The sequence below is a fragment of the Eucyclogobius newberryi genome, unplaced genomic scaffold, assembly GCF_026437365.1.
Source record: "Eucyclogobius newberryi isolate DKJ021-1_F unplaced genomic scaffold, fEucNew1.0.hap1 SCAF_7, whole genome shotgun sequence".
In the NCBI taxonomy this organism is placed as follows: Eukaryota; Metazoa; Chordata; class Actinopteri; order Gobiiformes; family Gobiidae; genus Eucyclogobius; species Eucyclogobius newberryi.
Window position 1 is genome coordinate 28367174 of NW_027316389.1, and position 17887 is coordinate 28385060.

At 38.8% G+C, this 17887-nt stretch overlaps 3 protein-coding genes across 6 annotated transcripts in view; 1 reads left to right on the forward strand and 2 right to left on the reverse strand.

Moving 5' to 3' along the window:
• The window catches only part of LOC140348775 (DENN domain-containing protein 2A), a 47872-nt gene extending 42833 nt beyond the window's left edge, over positions 1-5039 (reverse strand). For both annotated transcript variants that reach the window (XM_072434857.1, XM_072434856.1), the window contains exon 1: positions 4827-5039. The gene's annotated coding sequence lies outside the window, so the exon portion shown is untranslated. The remainder of the gene's footprint in view (positions 1-4826) is intronic.
• A 4018-nt stretch (positions 5040-9057) lies between these two features.
• Positions 9058-17887, forward strand: part of adck2 (aarF domain containing kinase 2) — a 226913-nt gene continuing 218083 nt past the window's right edge. The window contains exons 1-8 of the mRNA XM_072434851.1: positions 9058-9923; positions 10900-11046; positions 11117-11245; positions 11317-11412; positions 11660-11908; positions 12647-12775; positions 12850-12903; positions 13082-13226. Of these exons, the coding sequence (XP_072290952.1) occupies positions 9069-9923; positions 10900-11046; positions 11117-11245; positions 11317-11412; positions 11660-11908; positions 12647-12775; positions 12850-12903; positions 13082-13216 (1794 nt within the window). The 5' untranslated portion in view covers positions 9058-9068 and the 3' untranslated portion in view covers positions 13217-13226. The remainder of the gene's footprint in view (positions 9924-10899; positions 11047-11116; positions 11246-11316; positions 11413-11659; positions 11909-12646; positions 12776-12849; positions 12904-13081; positions 13227-17887) is intronic.
• Positions 13633-17887, reverse strand: part of srpk2 (SRSF protein kinase 2) — a 92117-nt gene continuing 87862 nt past the window's right edge. For all 3 annotated transcript variants that reach the window (XM_072434848.1, XM_072434847.1, XM_072434849.1), the window contains one exon: positions 13633-15480. In XM_072434848.1, coding sequence (XP_072290949.1) covers positions 15296-15480 — 185 coding nt within the window. In that variant the 3' untranslated portion in view covers positions 13633-15295. The remainder of the gene's footprint in view (positions 15481-17887) is intronic.

Genomic DNA, 17887 nt, shown 5'->3' on the forward strand with positions numbered 1-17887 from the left:
TAGTAGTGGTAGTAGTAGTGGTGGTGGTAGTAGTGGTAGTAGTAGTGGTGGTGGTGGTTGTAGTAGTGGTTGTAGTAGTAGTAGTGGTAGTGGTAATACACAAATACTGTACGCACAGAGCTCTAGTCCATGTGCAGTACGGGACATATACACTGTATGCACAGAGCTTTACAGGACCAGAGCAGCTTGTTACTGCCTCGCTGACTTACAGACTGTCCCTCTTTCTTTATCTCGACTCAGTAAATCTTTTCTACAATGCTTGGCCTAGTTTAGTCTTAGTTGTGGTGTAGATTTGATTTAGTGCTTATTTAAAACTACTTCATTCAGTCTTGGGGCAGACCCACATTTAACTTTAGAATTATTGTTTGGTCCTACAGTTTAATTTTAGTTCAGATCTGGATTTTTTGGGCATAGTTTAAGAATAAGTTCCTCTTTGGGTGGTTTCCTTTAGTGTTAATCTGCCTTTGCGCAGGTTTATATTAGGTAAGTGCACATATCCTTCTGTATTAGACAGGGGCTGTCTAGTCTAGGCTTCAATCTTAATAAATATGTAATGTTCATTTTCTACTCATTTTTTACCCTGGCCTGGACGTGTAAAACATCTATAAAGCTATATATTGTATGCAGTGATGTAAGAAGTATTCGACTTTGTTTCTTAAATAAAACAGAAGCAAAATGTCAAGTAAAAGTAAAGTAACACATACAGTAAATGCCTCCTGTATCGCTCCAGTTCTGGGCATGTGCCACCGGGAGGAAGCCCTGGGGAAGACCCAGGACACACTGGAGTCCCTCTGTGTATGCCTTTGAACGTCTCGGCCTCCCCCCGGAAGAGCAGGACAAAGTATCTGGGGTGAGGGAAGTCTGGGCGTATAGTAAAATATAATAGTATTTTGTACAGGTTTTTGATATTACAGTGAAACGTGGTGATCTTCATAAAGAATTGTCCTGATTTTTGTATATGTATGTTTTGTTTGCTCAAAACCCTTTACGTTCAATTCAATTAAATTTATTTTTGTAACGCCCCAAATCACAACAACAGTGAAAAACGGATTAAACAATGTCTGTGGGGGCGACGGACGATGTTCCAGGGTCCTCTATCCTTAGACCCTCCTTCTCGGCCAGGAAAAACTACAAAACACCTCCTTGGTAAAAAGTAGAAACCTGGAGGAGTTCCCTGAAGGTGCTACAGAATAACCCCTCAAACCAGAGAGAAAGCACTTTCTGCATTTCTGTCCTTACATGTCAGATACCTCTTCTCAAATGCAGTGAGTAAAAGTAAAAAAGTATGCCCTATAACATACGGTAATGTACTTGGGTAAAGATACCGAAACATCTTACTTAATATGTACTTTACCTTTTGTACTTTGTTACTTTCTTCCTCTGTCTGCGTACGTAAATGACAGGACTCATTTCATCCTGGTTGATGCAGGTTTTGTTTAATCCTTAAGTTTTTGCTGCTTTCAGAATTTATAACAAACACTGTTAGCCCTGAACATGTGTCATTCATCTTCATACCCATGTGCAATACTGACATACCCATGTGCAATACTGACATACCCATGTGCAATACTGTCATACCCATGTGCAATACTGACGTAACCATGTGCAATACTGTCATACCCATGTGCAATACTGACATACCCATGTGCAATACTGACATAACCATGTGCAATACTGACATAACCATGTGCAATACTGACATACCCATGTGCAATACTGACATAACCATGTGCAATACTGACATACTCATGTGCAATACTGACATACCCATGGGCAATACTGACATAACCATGTGCAATACTGACATACCCATGTGCAATACTGACATACCCATGTGCAATACTGTCATACCCATGTGCAATACTGACATACCCATGTGCAATACTGACATAACCATGTGCAATACTGACATACCCATGTGCAATACTGACATAACCATGTGCAATACTGACATACCCATGTGCAATACTGTCATACCCATGTGCAATACTGACATACCCATGTGCAATACTGACATACCCATGTGCAATACTATCATACCCATGTGCAATACTGACATACCCATGTGCAATACTGACATACCCATGTGCAATACTGTCATACTCATGTGCAATACTGACATACCCATGTGCAATACTGACATAACCATGTGCAATACCGACATAATCATGTGCAATACTGTGACATAATGTCAATCATCCTGGTGCAATATTCTCTGTCCATATAAAAGCTTTAAAAAGAGTATTATTATTGTTATTAATATTTATTTATTTTTAATTGAGTATAAGAGTTTTTTTTATAAGTTTTTCTACAAGAGTGTTTTTTAAGTTATCTGTATTTTATTATTATACTTCTATGCCTACTCTGTGTTGCAACAATGGAATTTCCCCATTGTGGGACAAATAAAGGCTCATCTCATCTTATCTTTAGCCCTGTATCAGTTCTACTTTAGCAATGTTATTTAGTACTGATTAACCAACTTTATTCACAAAGTCTAATTCCCCCTGTAGTATGAATAATGAATAGCCAAGCAGGCCCCTTTACTGGACCGTGGCCTTGCTGACTCCGCAGACAGACTGTCCCTGTCTCTATCTGGACTATCTGTAAATCTTCTCTCCACACTCCTCAGCGCCGCAGTCAGACAGGCTCTGAATAAACTCTAACCTTACCCAGTAAACTAAACACAAGGCAGACACAAGCGCACATCTCCAACGGCTCTCCACTTTGGAAACACTAAATTACACAAAATGAAGGGCTATTTCCATTCAAGTGTATGAAATCAGATGTTTAGAGACATCTTTCTGGACGGTATACCTTTTGTAATAGTTATCTACAGCGACTGATTTAGTTAGTTTAGCTCGTGATAAGCATCTTCGCAAAGGGTCAGCGCTTTGGGGACACAGCGGACATTCCTCTGGCCAAGTGGTATCTCGTGCAACAAACAATCACTTTATCTAGCTAAAAGAAAGAAGAAAAAAAAGGGCCTATGTTTTGGTCTCTCTGGGCTACCGTAGGGACCTGATAGTGAATTTGACCGACCAAAACTTTTCTAAGACGTAAACAAACAGCAACTGGCTCGATCGGAAACGGCTCAATTAAACAAATGTTTTAGTGAGACAAGGAACAAAACTCACTGGAAGTACATTGATATTTGTGATTGAATGGAGTAAGATGACATCGACCAAGCGAGGAAAGTAAAGTAAGCAGACTGGAGTTGACTTAAAGACATGTCTCTGCCGATCGATAAGTGGACTGAAGAGGACGATGGTGTGAACTGGCTAAAACTCTCAAACTGCACAATAAGACCACAACTATTACACAGAAAAGTACTAGAAAACCCTGTATTTATACACATTATATCATGATTCACTCCAAAACCTTCAGTTTGCTCACTCCATGCTAGAGCTGCATGATATGAAAATAAATGTGATATTCGATAACTATGTTTAGTATTGCGGAAGTAATATTATTGCAACATTTTAACACTTTTTGACACAATACATTCTGAAATATTTAAATAACTTTTGTTTTCAAGTTCAAGTCAAGTTCTAGCAGTTTTACTACTGAAAGACAATAAGACCAGAGCTTTACACCGCAGCTGAGGTTGTTGCTTTCCTTACTTTTGCAAGTAACTTTTGTGTTTTGATACATGAATACACAACTCTTTGTCCATATCCTTTCTAAATGTATTAGCACTGTTGACCTTTACTCGTTCAGTTGATCAATCGGTTGACAATGTTTTAATCAACCAAAATCTGCCTTGGTCATCTAATTATTTCATTTGGAATATAAGGATTTACATGGGACACCAGCAGAAAGGAGGGCTTTTTACATATAAATACACCAAGTCTTTTTACATGTAAATACACTGTTGTGTTGTTTTTGTATGAGCTCCTGTGTGGCTGTGGCCTTGTAAGTGCACTTTGGGTCATTATTCAAAGAGATACTGAAAACTTTTGAACGCTTTTGCCAGTTTCAAACTCTTTCTCCTTTAGTCCACAAATCGGTTGACTTCTTACACTTCTTATTAGTTGAATTATTTATTGAGATACATCAGTTAAGCCTTAGCAGTGCGACTTCCCTTTGTCCAGAACAGAACCTCTCATAACACAGCTCCTCTCTCTCCCCTCTCTCTGGAATGTGGAGATTTGAGTCCATTCTTCCACTTGGACATACACATTGTTTGCATTTACAGCAGAATGAATTTTGGAGGAGCGATGGAGTGAGAGGGAGAAAGAGAAAGAGATGTTAGATGTTTCTCGTGTGGGCAACGGTAATGACACTCAGAGCACACTTCACAGAGCCAAACAGTTGAATGAAACGACACAGGCGCAAACATGTCACAATCATCTTATTGCAAATAGAAGTACTTAACACTGTGTCATTTGATAAAGAATATTTTACGAAAGCTCAACCAGACAATGGTGGAAGAAGTACTCATGTTGTTGCGTACTAAAAGGACAGATACAGGGGCAAAAATGACTTAAGTAAAAGTAACACATATCAAATCTATCGCACTGTATACTGTTAGTAATAGTATTGATGTACCTCTTTAGAAATGTACAAAAATGTTGAGCACAGTAGTTTAAAGACAGAAAATGCAATTTGCTCATACAATCCAACTTCATTAAAAAGCATTTTATGAAATCTGGTGATTTTTGGGAATTTTGCTAGTCCCAAACCCGAATAAAATGAGTCACTTGCAACATGAAAGTAACAAAGTAAAACCAAAGCCAATATGCAAACCTCTTCACAGTATGGGGCACATGATTTACTGACAAATAGAAAAGTAAACTAAACTGTGTATGAGTTTGCACGTTTCTTACCTTTCGGAGCTGTTTGAGCCCTGGTGACGACCTCTTAACGCCGTCTTTCATTTTCGTGTCACCCCGGTGAAACCAGCACCCGCTTTCCCGTCACATCAGTGCCGTTTTCCCAGATGAACTTCCCTCCTCCTTGCGTTTAAAAGGCTCCTAACTCCGACCTCCGACTTCTCTCGCTCTGCATAGCTCCCGTGCACAAAACGCTCCGAGTAAGTGCTGGAAAAGAGTTGTAAATAAAGGTCAGAGAAATCCCTCGAGCTTTAAACATTCACGACTGCCAGGGTGTCGTCTGTCTGTGCGGTTCCTATCTCTACACGTTACATTCTTTCTTCTTTCGCTGCAAACTTTTCACAGCCCTCCTTCCTCCTAATACTACCCTCCCCAACCAGTGTCCTGCTCTCTTCTCTCTCCCTTTCTCTCTCTCTCTCTCTCTCTTCCCCCCCTGTCCCACCCACCTTCGCCCCCCGCCGCCTCTGAACTAATCTGCAGCTGGCCCGAGTGATTGGAGTTGCCTGGGGAACCAAAGTAAGTGTCCTGCTCCGAGAAAGAAGGGGAAGAAGAAGAAGAAGAAGAAGAAAAAAAAAAAAGAGGAAAAGGAATGGAGCAGGAAGGGGCAAAGCCAAGTAGAACAAACTGAATACATAACAGACTCCAGTGGGATGCAATTAAACCAGCTCAAGGGCCAATCTTCTGATCTCAGGACGGGACAATCGCCAAAAGGCTTGTTTACTGGTTCACATGTGCAGGACAACAAAACGCACAGAGGTGAAGGGACTGGATATTTGTGCTGTTAGTGAGGATTGTGTGAGGAAATGCAGGGGAAACTTCTCTCGCAATAAATGTCTTAAAGGGTTGTGTGTGTATTTGTAGTTGGCACTTTATCTTGTTTTAAGAGTGTTTTTATCAAGGCAGTTCCCTAATTCCTTATTAAACGTTGATTTTACGCAATGTAACATAATAAATTACCTTTTTTTTTTTTTTTTTTTTTTACCATGCTATGAAAATGTACATAGCAATCTTTAGGGTCATTTACCACAGTATTGATTAAAGTATTAACATAAGTAGTAGTAGTAGTAGTAGTAGTAGTAGCAGCAGTAGTAGTAGTAATAATAGTAGTTCGCACTTCATCTTGTTTCAAGAGCTTTTTTATCAAGTCTTTCTGATTCTTATCTTTATCTAACCTTAAGTACATTGTTACTTTTACTACAATAAAATAACTACATTTGTATTACGCGTACAGTGGATTACAAGATAACATGCTTTAGAGTCATTTACTGGTAGTATTGTTAGAAGTATTAACCGCAGGAGCAGTAGTAGTTTGTGTATTCCCAAGCCGATGTATCTATTGTGAAGTAAAAAGCTACAATTACTACAATAAAACCACTAAATGAGTATTTTATCACGCATGAAACCCCAGATGGAGGGTAATTTACTAGTAATACAGGTAGAATTATTATTTTTATTTAATTGTATTATTATTACTAACAGTAGTAACAGTAGTGCAATAGAAAAACAAATTATTATTAAACTAAACATTTACTTTAACATAATCCTTTTGCTGAGTGCATAAGTAGTATTTGTCAGGGCTGTACCAATACTTTTGATACTTGTATTGTGATACCTTTAAACCACATCGAGTGCTTAACAACCAGTTGACTACTGCTGCTGATCTAGTTAATTAGTCTTCTATTGTTTGCTGATAACGACAACATCCGCATAGTAAATAACGTTGTAGTATTTGTTGTAAGTAACTGTACATTTGGAGTGTGTCTCACTTCTTCTCTGCGATCTGAACTCCAGAACAAACACAAACTGGCTCCAACTCCGCTTTGGCACCGGCTCCTCCGAGTTACTCACAGTTCCTGCAAGAGAAAGTGAAAAGAGAAGTAAGAGAAGCCAGGCTTGAATAGTGATGACTAATCTTATAAAATGTGACTAAATGAAAGTGATGTACCGGTAATTTCTACCCAAATAATACACACAACTGTAGATTTGTTTAAGTTTAAGTTAACCCTTTCAAATTCTAAAATAAATGAATAAATACTACTGTTTCAACCTCTCGAAAAGATAAGCAATGTTCTATGTGTGTCATATTGACCTATTGGCAACTAATTTGACAATAAACTGACTATTAATCCAATAGTCCAATTTTAATGTTACGATTATAGTGAGAAAAACATCACGATTTAACGATTATTCACGATTATTGAGACTGACTAAACAACAGTGAAATCTTTCATTTAAGTAAACTAAAACTAAAAAGACTTAATTTAGCTTCTAACATGGTCACAATTATTATTTTTTTGTTTTTTGTGATTATATTGTGACCTGAATATTTCGATTATCAATTAACCTAATAATAACATCCCAAACAGATGTGTGACCTTTGTGTATAAGAATGTCTCCTGCACATTTTCATGCAGATTTACCTTTGTAATGTAACAGCAGCCCATCAGCACACACGTCTCTCCTGTTGACCTCTCGGAGCCTAAAGCCTGACCTCTCTTTTGAAATGCAGCACTGATCTGAAAGGCCTGGTTTGTCTATCAATGACCCACGGAGAGCAGAGCGGGAGGCGGGGGCCAGGACATCTGCTTGGCGTTTATCCCGTACCTTTTGTGTCGTTTCAGGCTCTTATAAGGCTTGGGCTGGGGCCCTGGGAGCGCTGACTGACAAGAGGAAGAGGCAGACGTTTCAATGTGGGCATTGGGATTGTGGTTGGACATCAATGGGAAAGATGAGACAATAATGTACATGATAATAGTTTTTTAATGCTTTTTGTATCTCTTAACACAGGTATAGTCTAATACTCTTGTTAACTGGTTAGACTTAACTAGAGCTCTCACTTTAAATCAACCACACGATCTTAAAACACTATTAGTTATTCTGTCCATACTCTATATTTTGTATTTATATTCAGCCATATTTTCAGTTTTATTTTATGCATCACAGTTTATATTTTACAATTATTTTGCAGTTTTATGTTGTACCATATTAGCTAAGCACAAAGTGAATTTTAATTTAATTGACAATGGCAATAAAACTTGATCTCATTCCGATTGAGTTTTTGATTGTATATATTTTATTCTCTTGCTGTTCTTGTACTTTCAACAGTGGAAGACAAAGATTTATGCCATATAGTGGAATATTATAGCTAAAGAAACATTTCCATGGAGAAAAGAAGGGGGAAGCTCCTACAGGCCAAGGAAGAGTCAGGTTTGTGGAGATGCAAGCCTCCTCCAAGTAAGGATGCATGTTTTGTCAGTGCAAAAAAAATAAAAATAAAATAAAATAAAAAGACACCTTTTTTCTTTTTTAAATTATAATAGTCTACTTTGTCTCTGAAAGGTTACTACTGGGGCTTGAAGCAATAGTATACTTGATTATTTCTATGGGTGATTAAAATCGTATTCATCTACTCAAGCACACGTATTTCTTAACCTTTGACTGCGCAACGTTTTAAGATGAAATGATAACTATGGTGGCTAAATGTCGTACTTACCACAAATGGTTCATACCCGGCCCACACTTGTACTGCATTCAACAGAAAGTTCCAACCATCTGTGGTGCATGCGTCATGGAAGCGTCCGTGGATAATATGCATGTTGGTAAATCATAATGCAGTTCAGAGACGAGTACATTTCCCACATAGAAATACGCGATATGTCTCCATCTGTAGGCCAAAAGGGTGTCCTGCAAGTCAAGATTTAATTGATAAACGCGTTTTCTCTGAGTAAAAAAAAAAAAATCTAAACATCACAAAACAAACAATTCCAACTAATTTTGCAAGTTATTTACCGAGTTTCCTTCAGGTAAAAATGGCACGCGCAAATGTTCTGTAAATAATAGCTTTTAATTGGTCGGTGAGGACAAGTGACGACTACGTAACACACGCGTCAAATGCGGAAGTAAAGCGGACGTCGCAAAATGTTATGGCTGTTTTGTTTTCATTGAAACTGCACTTTTTTTTGCACCCAGCTCCGTGCCATGCAGAGGATAAATGACATTTTATATGCGGAGAAGAAATATAGCAGAATCAGCTTTTGATCGGGCCGGAAATGATGTCCAAAAAGGCAGTAAGATATGACTTTGCACAAGACTAGTTAGCAGGAGCTACTGTTATTGCTGTTATTGCTGTTTTTTTTAATGGAAAAGCACATATTTCCTGGACAGATGTTTATATCTGTGTAATGTACCTTCATTGTAGTAACAGCTCGTAGCAGCCCATCACTACACTGGGGCAACATGGCATTGTTTTTTGGAGCCAGGGCAGTGCTAAATTTTAAAAACACCATTCAAAAGTCCTGCTCTTTTGCTAGAATCCATCAAAACTGGAGCACATGTCTCGTTAAAAGGAGGCCTTTTTTAATGCACATCCCCAAGGTGTCTCTAATATGCTGTGGTGCTTTCAGTGTGTCATATTTCACTGCAAGATGCCACGAAGCCACCCTTACCAAACCAACCTTCACTGAGAGAAAGTCTGTTGCCAAAGTGCAGGTGCATAAACTCATATTCTTCCTTCGCCTCAGCTACAGAGCCTTGGTGCTACTCCTAACATTTGGTCCCCTTTTGCTCCTCTCGCCCCTGACTCTCGTATCTACTCGCTGGGCCTCCAAATGGCTGGACGTCCTTCTGTGGATGACTGAAACGTCTGGCCCAACTTTCATCAAACTTGGACAATGGGCCAGCACCAGGCGAGACATTTTCCCCAAGGATTTCTGTGACCGCTTCTCCAGGCTGCACGTCAGAGTCAGGCCTCACTCGTGGTCCCACACCAAGATGTGCCTTCGCCGCGCTTTTGGAGAGGATTGGAAGAGGCTTTTTGTCTTTGAAAGCAAGGAGCCGGTTGGTTCTGGCTGCATTGCCCAGGTGTACAGAGGATGGCTGAGGGCGGACAGAGTAGAGGATTCAGGCTTTCAGACCCTGGTGGAGGAGAGGGACAGGAAGGAAATGCTGGAGGCTTGGGAGATCCTGAGTCTAAAGGGGATGGTTGGGGCACTGAAGGGGCTCTGGTCCAGCAAGAGGAAGGCGGAAACAGAGGAGACGGTGTTGAAAGAAGACGCACACATCAAGGAGAATCTGATACCTGTAGCAATAAAGGTAAGTGATGGTTGGGAGGCATCTTGTTTAAATTAGAACATCTTTATCCATCACTAACTCACCATCAATCATTAAGAACTTACATGTTCAGTTCAATGTTTTTATATAATCTCTTTTACTTTGCCAAGGGCATAATAACAAACCTAAAGGGTTACAGTTGTTTATGGGAGAAAAAAATCCAAAAACTAAATTGTAGAAATTGTAAATCCCTTGACTTGATTGGCGAGATGTCCAGATTTACTGTATGAATAAAACTACGTATTATTATCCGCATTTCTAACTAATATAGCCTGTATATATTATGCAATACTTTGACATAATGTCAATCATCTTGGTGCAATATTCTCTGCCCATATAACAGCTGTAAATAAGAGTGTCACTATTGTTATTATATAGTATAAGTTTTTTTTTTAAAGAGTTTTATAAGAGCTTTTCTATAAGACTGTTTTTTATAAGTTATCTGCTTTTTATTATTCTGTACCTACTTTGTGTTGCAACACTGGAATTTCCCCATTGTGGGACAAATAAAGGCTTATCTTATCTTATATATATATACTGTACCTCTTTTGCGGTGTAATGGTTAAGCCACTGGATTTAAAAGCATCACCCCAACCCCAAGTAAAATTTGGATTTTTGTATTGTTATATTAATATTTTACCAGGTTGGTTAATTGAGAACTGACCAAGAAGCAGTAAAAAAACAGAACATTTTGTGACAGTTCAGCTCAATTCTGTTTTACATTTGAAGAGTCAAAAAATGTTGTTGAGCTGTTTTCTGGCAGAACAAAGAACAGTTTTTTATTATATTTTCTTATGCAATTTAAAGAAGAACTGTTTATATTTCTTTGTAAAAGGAAAGTCTCTACTTAAATCTTTTATTTACATTAACGGCACTTTTCAAGTCCGTATGAGCTTTGAAACCATGCTATAATTTCACTTTCCGCTGTAGTAAATATGTTTCTTATCCATTTCTTGAGGTGGTGCACCCAGGAGTCAGGAGCCAAGTAGAAATCGACCTGCTGCTGATGAAAACTGGCGGCTGGATTTTGGACCATGTGCCCGGACTCAAGTGGCTCAGTCTGTATGAAATAGTGCAGGAATTTGAGAAGCTCATGACCAAACAGGTGCGAATACGCTGCAACTACACGTTTGAAATAAAAGTACATTTGACTTACTGTAGTATCTCTGTTTCAGATTGATCTCAGAATCGAGGCTAAAAACATGGAACATTTTAGACACAATTTCCGTGATGTTGAATATGTCAAGTTTCCCACGCCGCTCCGGCCGTTTGTAACCAGAACAGTTTTAGTCGAAACTTTTGAAGTAAGTGTAAACATCTAGAACCACTATATAATCAACTAGTCACTCAATCATTGATTTTATTATTGATTTAGGGAAGCGAGCCAATATCAAGCTATTTGAGCTCAGATATTCCACTAGAGGTGAAGCAGAAGATAGCGAGGATGGGTGTGGATACGCTTCTAAAGATGGTGAGATTAAACTGCACTGCCTATGTTGATCTATGTGATGAGATATGAAAAATGTTTACGTTTTATTACAATTTTAGAGTCTATGAATGCTTAAAAACTAAATTATATTGATTTGCTTATTTTAAAGTTATAAAACCTAATAACACGAGCATTTTTCTTTTCTATGAACGTCACATTTGCCTTTTACTATTTCCTCACTTTCAATTTACAACATTTAATTGGATTTTGGTTTTATTATGGCTTATAGATTTTTGTGGATAACTTTGTCCATGGCGACCTTCATCCTGGTAACATCCTGGTCCAGTCCTGTGTCATTTCGGGGGAGACCCAAGGTAAAGCCACCATCACAGACCTGTGGGACACTGTGGTGGTGAGCCACAGGCCAAACCCCAGCCCATTTCAGCTGGTCCTCCTGGACACCGGCATCGTGTCGCGGCTCAGCGAACACGACCGCGCCAACTTCAAGGCCGTCTTCACTGCCGTGGTCATGCGCCAGGTACTGAGTGTCAGAGTCACAGTGAAGAAGACCTATATTCGACTTTAACCATGTTCTAATGCTTTCCTCAGTTTTCTCAGAGTTGCATTTTGGTGTATTCATGCATGTTTGAGTAATCCTGTATTGTCCTGCATTTAAGACACGAGTACTTGTGAAAATGTTAAAATCTTTGTCTGCACAGATCCTACTTGTTATTTTGGATCAAGAGGAAAATGTAAAGGAAATGTGTGAAATGATAATAGTCTTAAAATATGTTCATTCAAACGTAGCCTAATCTATGACAAACACTAGAACAAACTGGATATTCCAGACTAAAATAATACTTTAAGGGAAGATAAGCAAGATAAAAACGTATCCAGGTCTATGTGGATTTTTCTTTTTTCAATTTTTAAAAATGTGGCTCTACTTTACATGTGTTACTAAAGAGTAATCATTTTTCAAATAATAGGGGTGGGGATAAGGGGTAGGTGAAAATAGGACCTTACTGAGCACTCAAGCTATACAGGATTACTCAAACATGCAGGAATTAATCTAAATACAACTTTGAGTAGACTAGTGAAGAGAAAACACTGTTGTAACAAGGGTAAAAGCTTATTTAAGTTCACTTTACGTAATATGTCTATATTAATTTAAACAGTCCTTGAGTAAAAATCTCTGCTACTCCCTAAATTCCCCCACAGTTCTGTACGAAGTGAATCAATCGTTGCTAGTTTGTTGAACAAGCATGTATATTTTCAGGGTGAAAAGGTTGCGGAGTTGATCCTACATCACGCCCGGGCCAATGAGTGTCAGGACGTCCCACAGTTCAAAAAGGAGATGGCCCAGCTCGTCGACCACGCGCTCAGCAATACACTCGCTTTAGGAAAGGTACAAACAGGACACTTGAGTAAAATGACACATTTTCTGTGACAATGAAAAGCTAAATAGTAAATGCTTTGCAGATTCAAGTTGCTGACCTGCTCTCTAGAGTCTTTGGTCTGCTGATCAAACACAAGGTAACGCTCCTTTATTTAACCTAATAATATACCATTCCTCCTGATGGCACGCCAGTGAAAGTAGGCTGTATGAATGAAAATAAAAATACAATTTAGGCATGGATATAAGTCACATAATGTAGTACTAGATGTAAGTTTGTTGCATTATCATGATGCTTTTTTTTCTGTTCTGATATAGGTAAAGCTGGAGAGTAATTTTGCCTCCATTGTGTTTGCCATCATGGTGTTGGAAGGACTGGGCAGGTCCCTGGATCCAAACCTGGACATCCTGGAGCTGGCTAAACCCATGCTGATCAAAGGCTCTCTTTTCTGATCCACACAAACTTTACAACATGATCAACGTTTAGAATACCATGTAAACTCCACACTCTCAAAACAGCCCTACAGCGAACTTACCTGAAATACCTCATTGCAACCATTTTAACAATGTCATTATTTTCATGATGCGTACATCTCAGTCCCTTTTTAATAATTTTTTTAGAAGCTATTAAGAGCTTCAATGTATAGCTCTGCCACACATAAGCTGAAAATGTGTTGTTGCTTGAATATATTTAAATGTACAATAACACACAGTACATACGACGATTCAAATTTAGTACATGAGACTTACTCGACTGACTAATGAATGAGCAACAAAATATAACTATTTGAATAGATTTAAGTTTACAATGACCTATTACTGATTTAAATCGTATGGGATGTGGTTGCAGTTGAAAGAGTAAAATCAGCAGGTTTTGGTGCCTTTATTGCAAAACTTTTGATTATTTTTATTTCACCATAGAGAGCCCAAACAGAGCAGCACTGTTCAAGTAAGGAGGGAGGGGAGAGGTGACAACTGTGTAAAAAAAAACAAAACTTTGTAATATTAATAATAATAATAATTAATACTAATGACAAAAGAACTCAAAACATCTCTAATAGACAAACACAATCACCTCAGTATAAGACAAGATTCTGCCACGGTCACAACAACCAGAGAAAAATGTCTTCTTTTTATCTTTTGTTTTAATGAATTAAATAGCTTTTAAAAAATATTTCACCATTTACTTATACTCATCTTTTTTTTTTATTTATTGCGAAAAATAGGCAACTGGACTAACTATGATAACGTTGTTGTGTATGCGTGAGAACAGGAAGTATTGAGTCAGTGGAGATATGGTGAATGTCGGGAGCGTTGGCACTGAGCAGCAGCAGCAGCAGCAGCAGCAGCAGCAGCAGCAGCAGTACTCTCACACCGCCACCAGGGGGGGCACAGTTCACGTCAACATCCCTCCTGAGCCTGAGCTATAGCGCCCCCTCCCGCTGCAGCAGAGAAAGTCAAGTCTCTGTTTTTGGAATGATGTTCGTGTGGTTGAAAACGTTTGTAGTTCAGTCACTTATTTGCGTCGCTTGTTTTTCAGTTTTTCTTTTCTGTACAAATGCTCAAAATCCCTGAAGGACATCTACAAAGACGAGTGCAACCTCTACACGCCAACACAACACCCTCCTCAAAAGTTTGTCCAAAAAAATGGGGAAGAAGGGTGATAGTACCATTTCCAAAAGAAACGTGCCACAGCCGGGTAATAAACCAGGGAACTCAAATCTGGAATGATGCACAGTAGTTACAGGATTGCACATGAGACAAGGCGTCAAAGTATCGCGATGAAATCCCTCTAAACAAATATATCCATTAAGAAGTATGTAACAGGAATGAAATGCACAAATGAAATAATGTACTGTATCTTTGTCCGTTCTTGCCAATCCACCAGTCTTTGTCCATGCATTTTGTATTGTCCTCCTTGTTAAGTTGATTGCATTCCTTATTTATTTTGCACCTTTATCAAAGTAGTAGGTTCTTCATGTCTCCGAGTAGCTCGCTCTGGACTTCTTACTAGTTGCTAAACAAGACTTTCTTTTTTTTTAGGTGTAAACTTTTAATCTGAAGTGGGTGCTTTTCCACATCAGGGCCACAAGCTTGGTTTTAGGCTACTTGTTTGGATAGAGAGGCAAAATGTTAACACAGTCAGGCACAATTTTCTCACACAGATTCTTTTAATATTTTGAGGCAGCTTTAGCTCTAGTCTGTAATAATGGAGATTTTAATTTCCTGTCACTGTTAAGGTGAGAGGTCCTTGACTTCTAGTAGATGGGATTACTGAAATTCTCCATTAAACGTTGTGGGTGAGAAGCATCCACGAACCGTCTGTGTAATAATCATTGGAAGAGCCCACTTCTGAGTCAATTCGGTCCACACTTTGCCTATACATTCCGCTTCGGGAAAGTATGATGGGTAGAGCTGTAGCCTACACATTTAAGCACAGAAAGATAGTCTTGGTTCACAGTCTACAACGGGGTAAGGTGTATATGTGTTTTTGAAGGGACAAATAGGAAGATTTTTGGAGGTTTTCTTGGGCTACGAGTTGAGCCAGGGGTGGTTGAGACATTCGCCGGCCGAGGCCCGTTTCTCTGGGACCATCTCCAACATCGGTAACAGGAATTGGGTGAAGTGTCCGGCGTCCTCGTGCGACCAGCCGTATTTCTCCACCAGGACGTCGAAGAGTGACCAGGGCTTCAGCTTGGTGATGTGCCGTAACTCGCCTGGAGGGGGTGACAGGGAGCAGAGTTAGCAAAAACAGCAGGTTGTCTTAAAAATATGGAGCTCCACTTCCTGCTCCAGTCATTTTTTTATGGGAATTAGGCAAGTCTCACTAAAATAAATAATTCATGAACAAAAGCAGAGAGCAAGTGACAGATGGATAATCACAGGTTAAGACCTGTACGTACCATGGAAATACTTCACCTGGACACCTGCATGTTTATATAACTAAGTACTTTTGCCTACATACAATATGCAATCAATAATGTTAAAATAACACCACAAACTGAACTAACCCATTTACACTTGATTTTGCATTCTATTACACATACTTTTATCAAGTTTGTCTGTTTTATACTTAAGTTAATGTATATTAGCCTTTAGCTTTGAGCCAAAAACACTTTTATATACAAATAGGTTTCTTCCGGTGACATATTTACATTAACATACTGCCAGTGATTATCTGTAACTTGCTCTCTGCTATGGGATTTTTTTTAAATTTGATTTATTTGAGCAAGAGAATGATTAGAATGAGAAGTGAAGATCCTCACTTTCACGGCGACCGGAAATAGTTGGGCCTATCATGAAAAGGGCCTGTGGTCTATGGGTCACTTCTAATATAACACAAAACACATACGGGTTTCCATTGCGAAACATTCAAACAGTAATAGTGGACCATCAAATTCAAAAAACTAAATTACTAGATTTAGTACACAAATTTGTTTTAACTAAATGCTCTAAACAAACACAAAAGTAAATTTTTTCCACCAATAACTAATTATGCAAGATTCAATTTAACACATGCAAGAGCAAAAAGTTCAGATTTAGATTTTTCATTTTATTTTGAAATCTTGCGGTGCGTAATCATAATTAGGCCTGTCATGATAACATAATAGCGGTATATCGCACTAAGATATTATTATTTTTATTATTTTAGTGCGATATACCGCTGAAGAAATATATATGTTTTAACTATAACAATGAAAGAAATGTGTGCTACTTAAACAATAACCCTAAAGCAGAATTATCCCCACAGAATTATTTTAAATGTACAAAATTGAAGGGAAAACCCCCCATAAATATCAGAATAAATATTGACCCCCTAAAATATTGTTCCATCTACAATTTATTGAACGGTAAGTCGAGTAAACAGGCCTAACTATAAAGTTGATAGAAATCATCTTGTCCATTGGGAGCTGAAGTAGGGGCCACTTAAGGGCAGAATGAAGGGCTGTGGTGTGGATCGTACCATTCTGGCATGTGTAATTTGACCACCAGATGTCCCTCCAAATTACACACCCCAACTATTGCTAATAACACTGTGCTACTCAGCTATTTAAGCCAGTACTGCACAATCTGAATGAATTCTGGTCTCTTTTGTTGTTGGCATAAAGATAAGACATCCATGAGGAAAGTCTATGTGGTTGAAGTGACCCATACACAGGCATTAAAAGTGAAGTTTGCAGCTACTTATTATAGCAGCAGTTTCCCTGATTAGTTCACCGTTCTCTGCTGGTGTGCTAATCAAAGAAATGTTCAAATCAGCGGGAACTAAACACGCGCAGGAAAAGGAACTCAGACAGACAGAATATGCAGCAGTGATGCTATAGATTGTACAGGCCAAAGGGACAGTCTGCTGTGATTGGTTGTTAGAAGTTGATTTTCTTGAATGTTATGTATCTATAGAACATTTTACTGTATAAAACCAACCGAACTGTTAGCTCGCGCTCTATGTTCAAAAGCCTACATTTTAACCAAATGAATTGTTCCTAAACCTAAACCTAATGCTGGCCCTGATCTTATAAATTGTAAGATTTTTTTAGATTTTTTCATTTGCATTGAAATTGAGAAAAAATTTGAATGCTAAACTCTGCCCCTGGAACTAAATGCTGAACCTTTTGGAAGTCCCCTCTGTGCACTGCAGCGATCTAGCTAGCTCACTGTCTCTGTCTCTCACTGTCTCTCACTGTCTTTCACTGTCTCTGTCTCTCACTGTCTCTCACTATCTTTCATTGTCTCTGTCTCTCACTGTCTTTCACTGTCTCTGTCTCTCACTGTCTCTCACTATCTTTCATTGTCTCTGTCTCTCACTGTCTCTCACTATCTTTCATTGTCTCTGTCTCTCACTATCTTTCATTGTCTCTGTCTCTCACTGTCTTTCACTGTCTCTGTCTCTCACTGTCTCTCACTATCTTTCATTGTCTCTGTCTCTCACTGTCTTTCACTGTCTCTGTCTCTCACTGTCTCTCACTATCTTTCATTGTCTCTGTCTCTCACTGTCTCTCACTATCTTTCATTGTCTCTGTCTCTCACTGTCTTTCACTGTCTCTGTCTCTCACTGTCTCTCACTATCTTTCATTGTCTCTGTCTCTCACTGTCTCTCACTATCTTTCATTGTCTCTGTCTCTC